Source organism: Anoplopoma fimbria, chromosome 19 (genome assembly GCF_027596085.1).
Source record: "Anoplopoma fimbria isolate UVic2021 breed Golden Eagle Sablefish chromosome 19, Afim_UVic_2022, whole genome shotgun sequence".
NCBI lineage: Eukaryota > Metazoa > Chordata > Actinopteri > Perciformes > Anoplopomatidae > Anoplopoma > Anoplopoma fimbria.
This window is the reverse complement of record NC_072467.1, coordinates 2,043,684-2,058,080: the sequence shown is the minus strand read 5'-3', so window position 1 is coordinate 2,058,080 and position 14,397 is coordinate 2,043,684. Positions and strand designations below refer to the sequence as shown.

Below are 14,397 nucleotides of genomic sequence, written 5' to 3'. Positions count from 1 at the left end.
GTCGACAATCAGACTTTAGCAAGAAGATTAACAAAACCATTCAAGAACATGCATGAGACACAACAAACTGATAAGCTTGCAACTGTTAAACCAGTACAAGGTTGAATATTTTATTGTATGGAAGGAGGACAAAGACATTTTTTTTTTTTTAAGTGAAATATTCGTAAAGTGAAATAGTCGGTTCATTTTAAAATTAAAGTTATTTTATTTTAAAATGAAAGGACAAAACAGCTGCTTATTTCAGTGTTAATGTCATTGTTCAGGACATGCCATGGTGTGTCGATACAGCCAGGGAAATTTATATCAATATTGTATTTAACTTCTCAATACCTTGAGCAGCTGATGCATCATAAAATGGTCACACAACTGTATCATGCTGTATCATAGTCCAAATGTAGCCTAAAGCAGTTTCTGCCTCTTTTCTTGCCCTGTCCATTCTCCTACAATAAAAGGATAAACTAGGACAGTTAGATTAGAATGCTGGACTACTTGAATTGACCATCTTATCTTTTCTCACACTCACACTAAAGGATCATAACAACATGACTTATTGGGTTAAATATGCAACAATTTCATTGAAATCGATGATCAAATTCACAAATTCATAATTCAAAAATGAAGGCAATATTGCTCTTCTTGGTCAACTACTTCTTTTCACTGACGGCCTTCCTTGAAACCGTTTTGTTGGTGTTGGCATATTTATGTCGATCATTTCTGAAAACAAACAAAGTGAAAATCTTTTTTTAATCAATAAAACTACTATTTCTATTATGTTTTCATCAGTAATGTTGACAATAAACAAATGTGAACCTTTAGGTCGTTAGATAGATGTACCTGCTCATTTTGACTTTGCTTCTGCATCCCAGTCCTCCTTCCCAGTGGCTGGTGCGTGCGCCTCTAGTCATCATGGTTCCACAGCTTACGCAGGGCTTTCCATTGCTATACGGCTGCAACCACAAAAAATGTAAACAATGTTTCTGTTCATAGGCAAAGTCTAACATCCACCTTATGCACTCATGCTTGCAGACACTGACCTTCATGCTCTTTGCTAGTGTTACCTTTAAGTTGTTGCTTCGGGATATTAGACCTATTCTCTTCCATCGATAACAGTACATTGCAATTTTACTCGTGATGATTAAAGTTTACTCTTATCTCTGTGTGCTAAAATATCACATAAAGTCTCACTTGTTCTTTGGCACAGTAGCCACAGATCATCCTGTTGGCCAGTTCCATGGGGTGGTCCTGGTCCATATCATGGCACACATCACAGGGGTAAGCCCGTCCACAGCAGGGAAACCTGAGGGCAGACAGCGGCATGAAGCTCTCACGATGCTCTACATGTTCTTCTCAGAGCTTCCATGTCAGAGACGTGAAATGTGAAAGGACACAGAGATGGTGATACCTTAGCCAGCGATGGCTCTGTTTGTAATGTTTGCACCCTCCTTTTTCTGGCAGTGGCTTCCCTTTTTGCACAGCAGGATCTCTTATTGTCTTATAATTTACAGCACAAGCACTTGAACCTGCACAAAGGAGAAAAAAAATTATATATATTTGCCTTTCTGATCGGTTTAGATTCAGTAAGCATTTAACTTTGCGGATGTATAAATGCACTTGTGTGAAGTTGTTCACTTCACATTTGATTGAAAGAATGTAGCTCTTTCAATCATAAATAATGTGAAGTAACATTGTTCAGAGAGCCAACTGGGCCAGTTTGTTGTTTGTAAGATCTCAAACCTGCGTTGATCCCTTTGATAGCAAATGTGGGTGAGCACTGACCTGCTTTGTTGGCGCGTGGCTGAATATACTGGAATCTTGTGCTCTCAGCCAAAATACTGAGTTTGTTGTGGCAGTGTTCACAATTAAACTCCTTTGTTTGACCATAGGAAAGGTTCTGTTGAGAATAAAAAGACCCAAAGAAAAGCAATTTCAGAGAAGACCAGATCTATCTAAGATATATTTATAGTTAATTGTGATATTTCAGTTAATAGTGATGTTCAGACAAGACAGATGTGCAGTGTTAAGCAGGACTGAAGGTTTAATCACCTGCACAGGGCCCTCCTGGGAGCAGCTGAGGCAGCCCACGATGAGATCACAGTCCTGAAGCACAAGGTCAGCAGGTGCAGCATTGTGAAGGTCCAGGTATCCCAGGACATCGCTGTAATGGTGCAGCAGGCAGGGCCTGAATGCAGCATTGATGCTTGCACTGCACTTTTCACACTGAGCTGTGCAGGTTGTCCTTCCAGTCAGTGACAGATCTGCAGTTACCTTACACCTGCAGACAGGAAAGAGACAGTCAAGCTTTCAATTGAGTGTCATTCTAAGTAAGCAAACTCTTAATTAGTTACATGGATATGACATTTAACTTGTTTTCCTCACCTGTTACATTGAAGGCAAACAGTGATTTGTTGGGCCACCACTGTGGCTGTGTTCTCTCCCATCCTCAGTCCCAGCAGCTTCACCTCTGTGCCTCTGCGTGGATCGCTGATCTTAATGTTCTCCACCAGATGACTGGCTTCCTCCTCTTCTTCTTCCTGCTGCTGAGCTTCATCACAATCTGGACCGTCCTGCTGCCCTAACTTCCCTCCCTCCATTGTCCACTTTCCCTCTGTCTTGTCCACTCCTCCTTCATCACTGACATGCTCATCTGCAGCAGCAGTGTCAGAAGAATGATCGTTCCCTGATTTTTCACACACCGTTGCCTGGAGCTCCTGGTACGTTATGAATTGCAATCCAGCTTTTTCTAGATCAACGTCTTTTTTCAACTGCAAAAGCATTCAAGAGAGAATCGTTCAGCATTAGGAAAATCTGAAAAATAATTTCTTTACAGGTCATTTCAGTAGACTCAAAGAAAAAGCACACAATTCACAATCTCCTGCTATTCATAAGTCACAGACTCACCTGCCGGGCTCCTTCAGTGAACAGTCTCTCCAAGCTACGATCTAGCCAGCGAAGAAAAGGCCGGAAGAGCAGCTCTAACTTTCCCAGAAGCTGATTGGTTGCATGCTTTGCTTGAAGCCACTCCAGTGACGCTTGCTGTACATGTCTATTTAGCAAGTGATTTATAGAAGAGATTCATATAAATGTCAACGCCAATGACACTAAACATTAAATGTTTAAAATAAACCGTACATGTTTTTACCTTGCCATTACCGGTGGAAGCTCCTGGTCCAAAGGTATGTCCAATGTTAAAACCTAAGAAAATGAATCAAGGTGATGAGGAACTGTTCTTTCCATGGCAACAATGTACTGTATAGTATATTACATAACCTGTAGGCTAAATGGAAGCAGTGGGCTTTACCTCCTGGGGATAACTGTCTGGGAAGCTCACCATGATGTCAACTTCTTTCAGGTCAAAGGGCTATAAATTCAAATGCAGAGTTAGTATATTCCAGATAATACTGTAAGCTAATTTTCATCTATGTTATTTACTATCAAACCAAAGCATGGTAAATGCAAGACAAGTTGGTTCATTCAGGATTTAGAGTATAAACCTGTGGATTATGGCTTTAACAAGGCTTATAAAAATGGATTCATAGTTTTGATATGCCATTACTGGGGTTAAGAGGCTAACAAACTAAGGCAATACGCCAAGTTTTAATCACTTCTTTACCCAATTTCTTAAAAGACAAATAGGCTTAATTTAATCTCAGTGGTGCGATTGATACAAATCCCATGTCCACTCTTCCGGTAAAATCACAATGGGTGTTGTCACAGCATGGTAGAAATGGTTCTACTATTTATTGTCTATGGAGATGCTTCAGTATATTTCTCTCCAATTACAGTTTCACTTTTGGGTTAACTAGTTAAAGACAGACTTGTTGAAGTTCCCTTATTGTAACTGAGCTGAACTGTATAATAGAAATAATATGTGGGTGGATTTTTGCTTTAAACTCTTAAAGGAGATGAGAAGAAAGAAGGTGGAAGAAATTCTTACCCAGTCTGGATCAGTGGCCTCCACAGTCGCCCTGTAATAAGTAACTTTGCCATCACTACGTTCCTGAATAATCAGCTGATCTTTGGGAAAGCGCTTCTTCAACTGCTTGATCTCTGTGTCTCGTAGCTGCTTGGCGACTTCCTCTGTCAGGTCAGACAGCTTGACCTCCTGGAGGATGCCTGGACGGGGGACCGGTGGCATCCTCTGTGCAGGTCTTGGGTAATTGCCGGGAACAGACTGGTCATCCACTGGTGGGAACTGTGGTGGATGCCAGAAGCGACATCTGTCTTCCATGGTGCAGTGGCCTGAGATAAAGTAGCGACAGGGGCGACGGCCGGCTGCTGGGGCAACCCTAGAGTTACCAGGAGGAGGCCTGTGCCCCACATCTCCTACAGGGACCTCCGGGTTAGGAGATGTGACATCTGACTGGCTGTGTGTCCTGGTGGTTTTCTTCTCATGAGCTTTGGCTTCATCTCTTATGTGCAGGAATCTGCATTTCTTCCCAAAATTGCAGTGTCTTCCTTGAGAGAAGAAGCGACATGGCTGCTGTGTCCTAAGCACGGGCACTGATTCACCCATCTTGTCTTCCTCACCATTCTCCATCAGGATATTCACACCTGAATGACTGAATACAGCAACACAGATTTAAAAAAATAATAATAATAAAGGTTGTGAAGCACTGTTTTAGACAATGCTGTTCTTCCAACATTGTGGCAGCATTTTAGGGAAGCCCATATATGCAAACACTACAGAACTAAAAGGCAATCAGTATTCCACTTTTATGTAAACACTACATGTCCAAACATATGTGGACACCGAAACACCCATTTGTGATTAACATGGGCAGGAAAATAACAATATCGTGTCTTCTAAGAAGAATATGTTGGTACCCGGATGCAGGTATTTTGCTCTCATTTAGCCAACAGAGTCTGAAAGTTGGAAATACACTATCTTCTAAAACAGTACTTCACTAGCTTTTTGACCTGTGCCTCTATTGAAATAAAGCCATGCCTAGAGATAGACCTTAACCACCTGGTTTATTGCTCTACGTGAAACATTGGATTACAGGTAACCTCACATGGGTATGCATGTCATCTGACTTTGTACTTAATTACCCCCTCAATCAATAGCAGGGCATTTAGCTCTTGTGTTAGCTTTAATATGGACAAAAACAAACTATGTGTTTTGTTGATGTTATTGACTTCATTCAGATCAGAGTTATCATCAGAGGATGGCATTACCGAGAAATACAGATACCCACAAGGATCAGCTTTAAACTTGAGTTCATGAATAAGGTTTTAAAGTGGTCTTACCCTGCTACTCTGTCAGGTGACTGCACCGTTTTGTGTCACAGGAAACGCATCGGCACGTTTTGGGCGTAGCTGTCTACGTCATGACGTGCGTTCTGTCGCCCTCTGTAGTTTAGGAGTGTTACATGTGAAGGAGGTCAAAGTTCATCATGACCCTGGATACAAAAAAACTCACCACAACGCAGCTTATAGACTTAATAGAACTGAAATGGGTCCAAAGAGGCAATTTGTGGTACAGAACAATAAACAATAAACATAATGAAGACACAATTTAAACACACGAACAACAGAGACAACAACAACAATCCATGATCATGATTATTATTATTATTATTATTTATTTAAATTCATTTATCAGCTCAACTACACAGACAATAAATACACATACTATACAACTACACAGTATACAACACACAGACAATAAATACACATACTATACAACTACACAGACAATAAATACACATACTATACAACTACACAGACAATAAATACACATACTATACAACTACACAGACAATAAATACACATACTATACAACTACACAGACAATAAATACACATACTATACAACTACACAGACAATAAATACACATACTATACAACTACACAGACAATAAATACACATACTATACAACTACACAGACAATAAATACACATACTATACAACTACACAGACAATAAATACACATACTATACAACTACACAGACAATAAATACACTATACAACTACAGACAATAAATACACATACTATACAACTACACAGACACAGACAATAAATACACATACTATACAACAAAATAAAGATAGAACAGGAATAAAAATGTACATGTATATCCACATGGGGGGGCTGGTCAGCATGTTGACAGACTGTGGTCTCCGCTGATCTATCAATGAATAAAACTTGTTTTTTTCCTTATGAACTGCACCTCCTCGTCTATGAGTTAACATGACATCCTCCCAACGCTGTGCTGCAGGTCACCCTACCACAGCTTGGTGAATTGGGTTATTGTGTTGCATGTTGCCCTATAACACAGCTTGTTAAATTGAGTTAAAGGCATTGAAATAAATTACTTTTCAAACTTAGTTTGCTCTGGTTTTAGAAGATCAGAGGGGAATGTCCACTGAGAGTGAATGAGATGTATCCAGACATACTTTGTCTGTCTTTGCTGTTAGCCTGGTCAGGTACAAACTGCTGCATCCCCATGATCATTCCACAGGTCTTTTTCATAGCTCATTAAGTAGCTCCTCCGGAGTTTTCAATCAATTTTTTATCAGTAGATGTCGTTTGCTTCGTGGTAATGGAATTTTCATTCTTCTGAGCACTTATGATACTTAGCACACATCTTGGTTTAAAGGCTGAGGAGCAAAGTTCATTCTCTGACTTTTGAAAACAATAATTCCACAAGTAACATTTATTAGCTGTTCTGAACGTTTTGACCATAACATCATTAATCCACAAAAGAACATGGTTCATCCTTTAAGTGTTAAACTCTCCTGAAGGGAAACATGTGGTATGATTAAAAGCTCAAGAACAGCTACTGAATGGACCTTGAGGTGCAGATTGTTTTCTCAACACTCAGAACACTTCTTTCTTTTTTCACACAGTAAACCTACAGTGGGCCTGTTAAAGTGCTGAGACTTTAAAACAACAGCACAATGAAATATAAAAGCTGTTCACTTTTAATAGAAGTATTTGTATTTTATATATTACACTTAATATTGTCCAGATTGGGTACTTGGTTAAAATAGACATGCTAGTAAAATCTGTACTGCATCAATAAAAGTATTTACTTAAGTAGACGCGAACACACAACTAAGCAACCTCCTACTCTTTGACTTCCAGTACTTCATCTGGCACCTGCTCCACCACTGTACGTCACTTTCCATGCCATCCATCATAATTACTCATCTCCCTTTGCTTTAGCCACTCAGTGTCTTGGCGGCTGGGAGCTGGTCACCAAATATTTGGCACGCATGCTGATTTCAGCTTCTCTACTGCTACGAAATAGAAGGCCCCACCACTGGTAGCACTTATAGACAGAGAGCTGTGCTTCCGTGTGTCTGCGATTATTTATCCAAATCATGTGGATATTAAAATGTAAAGGGGTGACAGTCGAAGAGAAACCCTACATATTTCTTTGCAAACAGATGAAAGTGTGTCACTGTATTGTGTTTGAAAATATTAAGATGGTTCCTGTAGCTTTAATGATAATGAGCAAATAATAATAATTAGTATGTTGAATCATTTGAACTACGTGCACAATCTAAATAATGCCTCAATCAAACTGTCCCCAAGCATGTCTGGTTTCCTCATTTGAATGTGATCCTTAGCTTTGGACATGGCTTACGTTACAATTTCCCCACTCTTTCCGTCAGTTGGTTTCATGTCATTTGACTGTGTGGACAAAAGGAGCAATATATTCTGACTCCATTTCCACTTTGAATATTCATAGCAGGGCTGGAATTGAATATACACACAATCAAGTTATATGCACATCACAAAATACCATCCCTTTTTTTTTTTAACCTCTGTAATTCTCTTGTCACACCAATATCTCTTGTGTTTTTTAGGGTTTTTTAGGGTCATGTAATCTGACCAGTGATCACAGAGTGGTGATACTGGTTTTATCTTGTCTTTCTTCTACTATGTCTCTTGTGTGCACTTTACTCTCTGCTGCTATAAGCCTGCAAATTATACTAATAAATGATTATCTTATCTTATCTCTTATGATACACTCAAAAAAATGTTAAGGCACAATTAGGTAAAAAGTAACTTGTCCACCACTAGATGTCACAAACGCACCCCTACTGCGAATATGATTACATTTATTATATTGTCTTTGTTAATAGTTATCAGGAAAATATTTCAAATGCATTGCATTTTGCTCACTAGATGAATAATATGCACTTCATGTTTGGACTGGTTGGTTGACTGGTTGGTTGACTGGTTCTGTAGAGTCACTCTGGTGGTGTCGGTGGCGCAGCGTCGCTCCGGTGCGTTCACTGACTGTAGGATTCCAGTGACACAGCACCGCCGGGACATGTCTGACTAGAACCTAGAACCCCGCAGACCTCCCACCACACACATCAGACCTCAGACCCACGGTGACGATGGGCCAGTGCGGCATCACGTCGTCAAAGACCGTCCTGGTCTTTCTGAACCTGATATTCTGGGTGAGTTTGGAGGCTTTTGTGGAAACGTGCGTCACCAGCTAGCAGCGTTAGCTGTGTGTGTGTGTGTGTGTGTGTGAGTGTGTGTGAGTGTGTGTCTCTGTGTGTGTGTGAGTGTGTGTGTGTGTGTGTGTGTGTGTGTGTCTCTGTGTGTGTGTGTGTGTGTGTGTGTGTGTGTGTGTGTGTGTGTGTGTGTGTGTGTGTGTGTGTGTGAGTGTGTGTGTGTGTGTGTGTGTGTGTGTGTGTGTGTGTGTGTGTGTGTGTGAGTGTGTGTGTGTGTGTGTGTGTGTGTGTGTGTGTGTGTCTGTGTGTGTGTGTGTGTGAATGTGTGTGTGTGTGTGTGTGTGTGTGTGTGAATGTCTCTGTGTGTGTGTGTGTGTGTGTGTGTGTGTGTGTGTGTGTGTGTGTGTGTGTGTGTGTGTGTGTGTGTGTGTGTGTGTGTGTGTGTGTGTGTGTCTCTGTGAGTGTGTGTGTGTGTCTCTGTGAGTGTGTGTGAGAGTGTGTGTCTCTGTGTGTGTGTGTGTCTGTGTGTGTGTGTGTGTGTGTGTGTGTGTGTGTCTCTGTGTGTGTGTGTGTGTGTGTGTGTGTGTGTGTGTGTGTGTGTGTGTGTGTGTGTGTGTGTCTGTGTGTGTGTGTGTGTGTGTCTGTGTGTGTGAATGTCTCTGTGTGTGTGTGAGTGTGTGTGTGTGTGTGTGTGTGTGTGTGTGTGTGTGTGTGTGTGTGTGTGTGTGTGTGTGTGACTCTGTGTGTGAGTGTGTGTGTCTGTGTGTGTGTGTGTCTCTGTGTGTGTGTGTGTGTGTGTGTGTGTGTCTGTGTGTGTGTGTGTGTGTGTGTGTGTGTGTGTGTGTGTGTGTGTGTGTGTGTGTGTGTGTGTGTGTGTGTGTGTGTGTGTGTGTGTGTGTGTGTGTGTGTGTTTTCAGTCAGCTGCTCGGCTCAGCCTTTGCTTGCCAAGGGAGGGATTCGTTTGTGAAGGCAGCAGTCAAAGACAACACATTTAATGTTTTTTTGGGGGGAGTTTTAATGATTTACTGCTAACAAATCATTGGTAAATGCAGCACCTTTCATTTCGTGTTGGAGTGAGAAATACCCGTTGTCTGCTTAGAGAAATACAGTGTTTCCAGTAGTGGAATGTGTCTGTAGGTAACGTTGCATTTAATGAAGTGCTGTGCTCAACCACAGTTTTGAGGTACTTGAACCTTACATGACTATTTACATTTGAAGCTATTTTTCACTTCAACTCCATTACATTTGGCAGGCCACATTGTACTTTTTACTCCACTACCTTTATTTGATTGCTTTAGTTACTTTGCAGATTTAGAGTATTAATACAGAATGTAAACCAACTAATACATTATGATGTATTATTATAGGTTAAGCTACCCATCTGTATATAAAGAAGTTATATTTAGCTTTACCTTGAGCTGTGACACTAAAGTGATGAGCAGTATGATATATGAATCTGACATGGGCCATTCTGCATAATTAGTATTGTTTTAGTTTTTGTACGATTTCGATGCTGCTACTTTTGTACTTTTACTTTAGTAAGATTTTGAATGATTGACCTTTACTTGCAACAAAGTATTGTTGCACTGTGCTACTGCTTTCTATACTAAATAAAGTAAAACATCTTATACTTCTTCCACCATTGTTTGTTTCTATGATATGATGCAGTACTGTACTACTGATCTACACATTTGTATACAAAGTATCTAACATTGCACACACATTGATGAAATATTTTACATTTATACATCAGTGAAAAACCCAGAATAGTTCAGTAGTGCAGCATAACACGCATACTGTTTTTGTCCCGTATGTCATTGGTGCAGCAGAACTAAGATTCACACCCTTTTTTACTCAATTGCAAAATTTTGCTGTGGTGAAGTTTGTGTTACCATTTGCTTTCCCTTTGTGAATAGGCTTGAGTGAAATACGTTGTTTTTTTTGTCACCCTCAGGCTGCTGCTGGTATCCTGTGCTATGTTGGAGCCTATGTCTTCATTACATTTGATGACTATGATCACTTCTTTGAGGATGTGTACACGTTGATCCCAGCAGTGACCATCATAGCAGTTGGAGCCCTGCTTTTCATTATTGGGCTCATTGGATGCTGCGCTACAGTGAGAGAGAGCTACTGTGGTCTTACAACGGTCAGTAAACCACTTTATAGGTTTGGCGCAAACAATGAGCTTCTGTGTAGTAAGTCATCAAGGTTGCACTTATAAAGAGAAAAATGGGATTTTAGGATAAGATAAGATAAGATAATCCTTTATTAGTCCCGCAGCGGGGACATTTGCAGGCTTACAGCAGCATAGAAATAAAGTGCACACAAGAGACATAGTAGAAGAAAGACAAGATAAAAATTAAAAAATCAAAATCAAAAAAACAAGTATTATAAATAAGCAATAAGAAACAGTAGAAAAACAACAATAACTGAAATATTATATTTACAGACAGAAAAAACTATTTTAACTAACCTGCATTAGAACAGGACATTAACATATCAAATTTAGTGATTTTTTTTTTTACAGAAGTACAAAAACTACGAAACTTCCGAAGCTATTGAAGATTTTAAATTACTGCACAAAAAGCATTTAATTCAAGCATTTTCTCACATGGTATTTTTTCTAACTTGAACATGCCAAAGTGTCCACTCTTACTTATTCACACGCAAGTGTCTGTTGTCTGTTCATCTTAAATCTTGAAATTCGATCTACAGTTTGTCGTCATTCTGGTGCTGGTGTTCATGACGGAGGTGGCTGTGGTAGTTCTCGGATATGTTTACAGAGCAAAGGTGAGAAAGTCAAATACAAGCCTCCATGTTTGTTTTTCTAAGCCTTATGTGTTGCTTAACTTGTAATCCAGCAGATTTTCCAAATCACTGAAACTGTCAACCATAGATAACTTTATCTAATCTCATTTTTTCCACAATCATGTTGGTTTGTACTGTTCAAGATGTCATACAATGTTAAGTCTCACTCTTCTTAACCATTGGCAGGTTGAAAATGAAGTGAATGTTTCTATCAAGAAAGTGTATGATGAGTACAATGGCACCAACAGCAATGCCCAGAGCCGTGCCATTGACTACATTCAAAGACAGGTGAGGACAGAAGTCTTTTCTCCTCAGTAAATCAGATATAATCATATTAATAATAATAATAATAATCAATAATCAATCCTTTATTAGTCCCACAATGGGGAAATTATTTCTCTGCATTTAACCCATCCCGGAGGAGCAGTGGGCTGCAATGAAGCGCCCGGGGAGCAACTTGGGGTTAGGTGTCTTGCTCAAGGACACCTCGGCATGTTGCCGGTAGAGGGGTTTGAACCACCAACCTTGTGGTTACGGGACAAGCGCTCTACCTCATGTGCCACAGCCGCCCTACCAACACCTCCTATTTTTAAAGAGGAGTGACTTGTTACAGTTTATTGTTGCATTTCTGTGTTTCTGTTAAACTTGTTCTGACTGTGCAAGTAGTTGAAATTGATCTTGAGTTTTCATTGTTTTCCTTTTTACAGCTTCAGTGTTGTGGGATCCACAATTACTCAGACTGGCAGAATACACACTGGTACGAAAAATCCAAAAACAACAGCGTACCCATCAGCTGCTGCAAAACAAACTTTGGAAGCTGCACGGGGTCCCTCACTCATCCTGAAGATCTCTACCAAGAAGTAAAAACACCTCTAAATGTGACATGTTTTCATACCAAACACCTCCTATTTTTAAAGAGGAGTGACTTGTTACAGTTTCATACGTTTAAACATATTCTCTCTGTGTGTAGGGCTGTGAAGCTCTGGTTGTGAAGAAGTCTAAGGAGATCATGATGTATGTCATTTGGACTGCACTGACATTTGCTGCAATCCAGGTACGTAACTGTCATCAAGATAACTTGTTTTGTAGGACATCACCGGTTTTCTGTACAACCTGTATTCTCTTTTTTTAACTGGACCTTTGCCACATTTACTTTATTTCTATAGGAAGTTGAGCAAAAGACCCCCAGGACAAGTAATGAAATAATGAAATACAGTCAGCAGCCTAAGCCTCAGTTTTTCTATAAAAAAAAGATGCTTGCTATATTATAGAAAAATCACTGTATGACATGCATCATTTTTCTACATGCTTGAGAAAATCAATACCACTCTCATGTCTGTCCGATAAATATGATCATACAGCCAGCAGCTGATTAGCTTAGCTTAGCACTGTACCCGGCCAAGAAATAGTCCGGCATATAACCCTCCATAAAACGACAACTTGTTGTTTTTACACTTTGGCTTTGGTGTGAATTAATCAAATGAGATGTTAGGTGTTAATTAGTTTAAAAAGTGTCGGTAGGTGGATTGGTTACCTTTGGACTGAGCCATGCTAGCTAGTATTACCAAAATGTTTAACTAATCCTTTAATTATTTGGGTCTGTTCGTTTTCCGTCTTGTAAAAGAGTGCTGCAGGAATGAGTACTAAAACTCAGAAATCCGTGAGCATTTTTCCTTGTCTCTAAGTCAAAGGGTTTTTGGTTGGATGCCTAAAATAAGGTCTGTGGTTAACACAAGCTATTTACATTGTGTTCTATGATATGAAATACGTCAGCAGATACCCCTCTCGTGAACTTTGAAGCTTCACGTGTCTTAAAAAAGGCGGTTGCTAACGAGTGGCTGAATGAGACTACAAATCGCCACAAGCCGAGCTGTTGTTACTCAAGCTTATGCAACCGTGGTGTAGAATGTTTATAGCTTAACTTTAACTTTTTACACCTGCCGATTGCAGTCATGCTTCAAAAATCATAAAAGTTAATTTGTGAAAATGATCTTGCTGAAACAAAACATGTAAGTATCATCAACTTGTAATTGGCGCAGAGCTTATTTTCTGCAATGATACATAAAATCCCATTAGCTTTTGGTCAGGGGAACCACTTCAATGCCAACATCTGGGTTGGCCTATAAAAACCACAAACCTTCACCACTCTATGATGGGTATCTTAATACAGAAGTCCAAACCAAGTGTCGCAAGATACACATATACAGTCAAACTCCACAAACATTTCTGAAGGGTTGTTACTGACTAACGAGTGTTAAAGAAAATGGCAAAAGCATTAATAAGGTAACTGTCTCTTTCTTCTAGATGCTGGGGATGTTGTGTGCATGTGTCGTGCTGTGCCGCAGAGCCAGAGATCCTGCCTATGAGCTCCTTATTACAGGAGGCACCTATGCATAAAGGGGAACACAATTCTCACCATAACACTCACCCTTTCATTGGTGAGAGCATGAAAATAATATATATTACCACACTAACCTTAAACAACAACCACACTAAAGTTATATATTTTACCTGTTTTTCCAAAAAAAAGCTATAGACCAAATTCTTAAATGGTCAATGTTAATGAGATTTAGAAAACATTCTGTTACTTAGGATGGCAAGAGGGCGTGTGGAGTAAAATTACAATGGGATGTTTCCTCATATATTAGTTTGCACTATGTGTATGGCTTTGAGTATTTTATATCTAAATCTGTGCTTTACTTACATGAAATTTGACTTAAATTAAATTTACCTCCACTACTACTACTGCTACTACTATTCTACTTCTATTACTACTATTACAGCACAGATTTGGTTGAAAAATCACCTTTCAGCAGCAGTATTCTGTCAATTAATAGTGGACTCCACAGCCTGAGCTAATGACAAGTTATTGCATGTAAAATGTGTAACTTAACTGGCGTTGGTTTGTCTAATCTTTCTTTCAAGAACAAGCTTTTTAATCCCCTTCAGTGTGTGGGGTGTCAAGTAGGAATGCATTCTTTAATCAAGATAGACTTTGTCCTATAGCTGTTTGTTTTTGTCTCAACAGTCCACTCATGGTAGTTAAATAAATTGATTTGCTGATATGTAGCAATTGCAAGGCTCAAGAATGTAAATAAAATGTGGCAAAAGGTTGAAAATTAAATGAGTGAGTTCTCTAATTTTTTGTTTTACTTTCTCTGAAAATTCTTT

The 14,397-nt window shown here is 39.6% G+C and overlaps 2 protein-coding genes across 4 annotated transcripts; one reads left to right on the top strand and one right to left on the bottom strand.

The window, feature by feature from the left end:
- Positions 1 to 9: 9 nt before the first annotated feature.
- On the bottom strand, positions 10 to 5,302 carry si:dkey-24l11.2 (uncharacterized protein LOC100034462 homolog). 3 transcript variants are annotated; one of them, XM_054620387.1, is made up of 12 exons: positions 5,248 to 5,302; positions 3,935 to 4,559; positions 3,329 to 3,358; positions 3,140 to 3,192; positions 2,899 to 3,043; positions 2,377 to 2,762; positions 2,044 to 2,272; positions 1,777 to 1,891; positions 1,403 to 1,520; positions 1,186 to 1,297; positions 835 to 947; positions 10 to 714 (listed from the first exon to the last, which is right to left on the bottom strand). In XM_054620387.1, exons 2-12 carry the CDS (start codon positions 4,535 to 4,537, stop codon positions 645 to 647), a joined length of 1,974 nt encoding a protein of 657 aa, XP_054476362.1. In that variant the 5' UTR covers positions 4,538 to 4,559; positions 5,248 to 5,302; the 3' UTR covers positions 10 to 644. The 3 variants fall into 3 exon arrangements, with proteins under 3 accessions (XP_054476362.1, XP_054476361.1, XP_054476359.1); XM_054620386.1 differs by lacking the exon at positions 5,248 to 5,302 and adding an exon at positions 5,176 to 5,206 and having other exon boundaries at positions 3,299 to 3,358; XM_054620384.1 differs by having other exon boundaries at positions 11 to 714; positions 3,299 to 3,358.
- A 2,924-nt stretch (positions 5,303 to 8,226) lies between these two features.
- Positions 8,227 to 14,344, top strand: tspan3a (tetraspanin 3a). The gene is made up of 7 exons (XM_054619935.1): positions 8,227 to 8,418; positions 10,373 to 10,564; positions 11,134 to 11,208; positions 11,413 to 11,514; positions 11,934 to 12,086; positions 12,197 to 12,280; positions 13,531 to 14,344. Exons 1-7 carry the CDS (start codon positions 8,356 to 8,358, stop codon positions 13,621 to 13,623), a joined length of 762 nt encoding a protein of 253 aa, XP_054475910.1. The 5' UTR covers positions 8,227 to 8,355; the 3' UTR covers positions 13,624 to 14,344.
- Positions 14,345 to 14,397: the final 53 nt, after the last annotated feature.

What these genes read in the sequence shown, in the direction of transcription:
- si:dkey-24l11.2 (XM_054620384.1), bottom strand. Translation starts at nt 4,537, where the DNA reads ATGGAGAATGGTGAGGAAGACAAGATGGGTGAATCAGTGCCCGTGCTT. An exon ending in CCCAGGAGGGCCCTGTGCAG is followed by an intron (nt 1,892 to 2,043) that starts GTGATTAAACCT and finishes TATTCTCAACAG; the next exon opens with AACCTTTCCTATGGTCAAAC. An exon ending in CAGAGCCATCGCTGGCTAAG is followed by an intron (nt 1,298 to 1,402) that starts GTATCACCATCT and finishes GTCTGCCCTCAG; the next exon opens with GTTTCCCTGCTGTGGACGGG.
- tspan3a (XM_054619935.1), top strand. Translation starts at nt 8,356, where the DNA reads ATGGGCCAGTGCGGCATCACGTCGTCAAAGACCGTCCTGGTCTTTCTG. An exon ending in GATATGTTTACAGAGCAAAG is followed by an intron (nt 11,209 to 11,412) that starts GTGAGAAAGTCA and finishes AACCATTGGCAG; the next exon opens with GTTGAAAATGAAGTGAATGT. An exon ending in CTGAAGATCTCTACCAAGAA is followed by an intron (nt 12,087 to 12,196) that starts GTAAAAACACCT and finishes CTCTGTGTGTAG; the next exon opens with GGCTGTGAAGCTCTGGTTGT.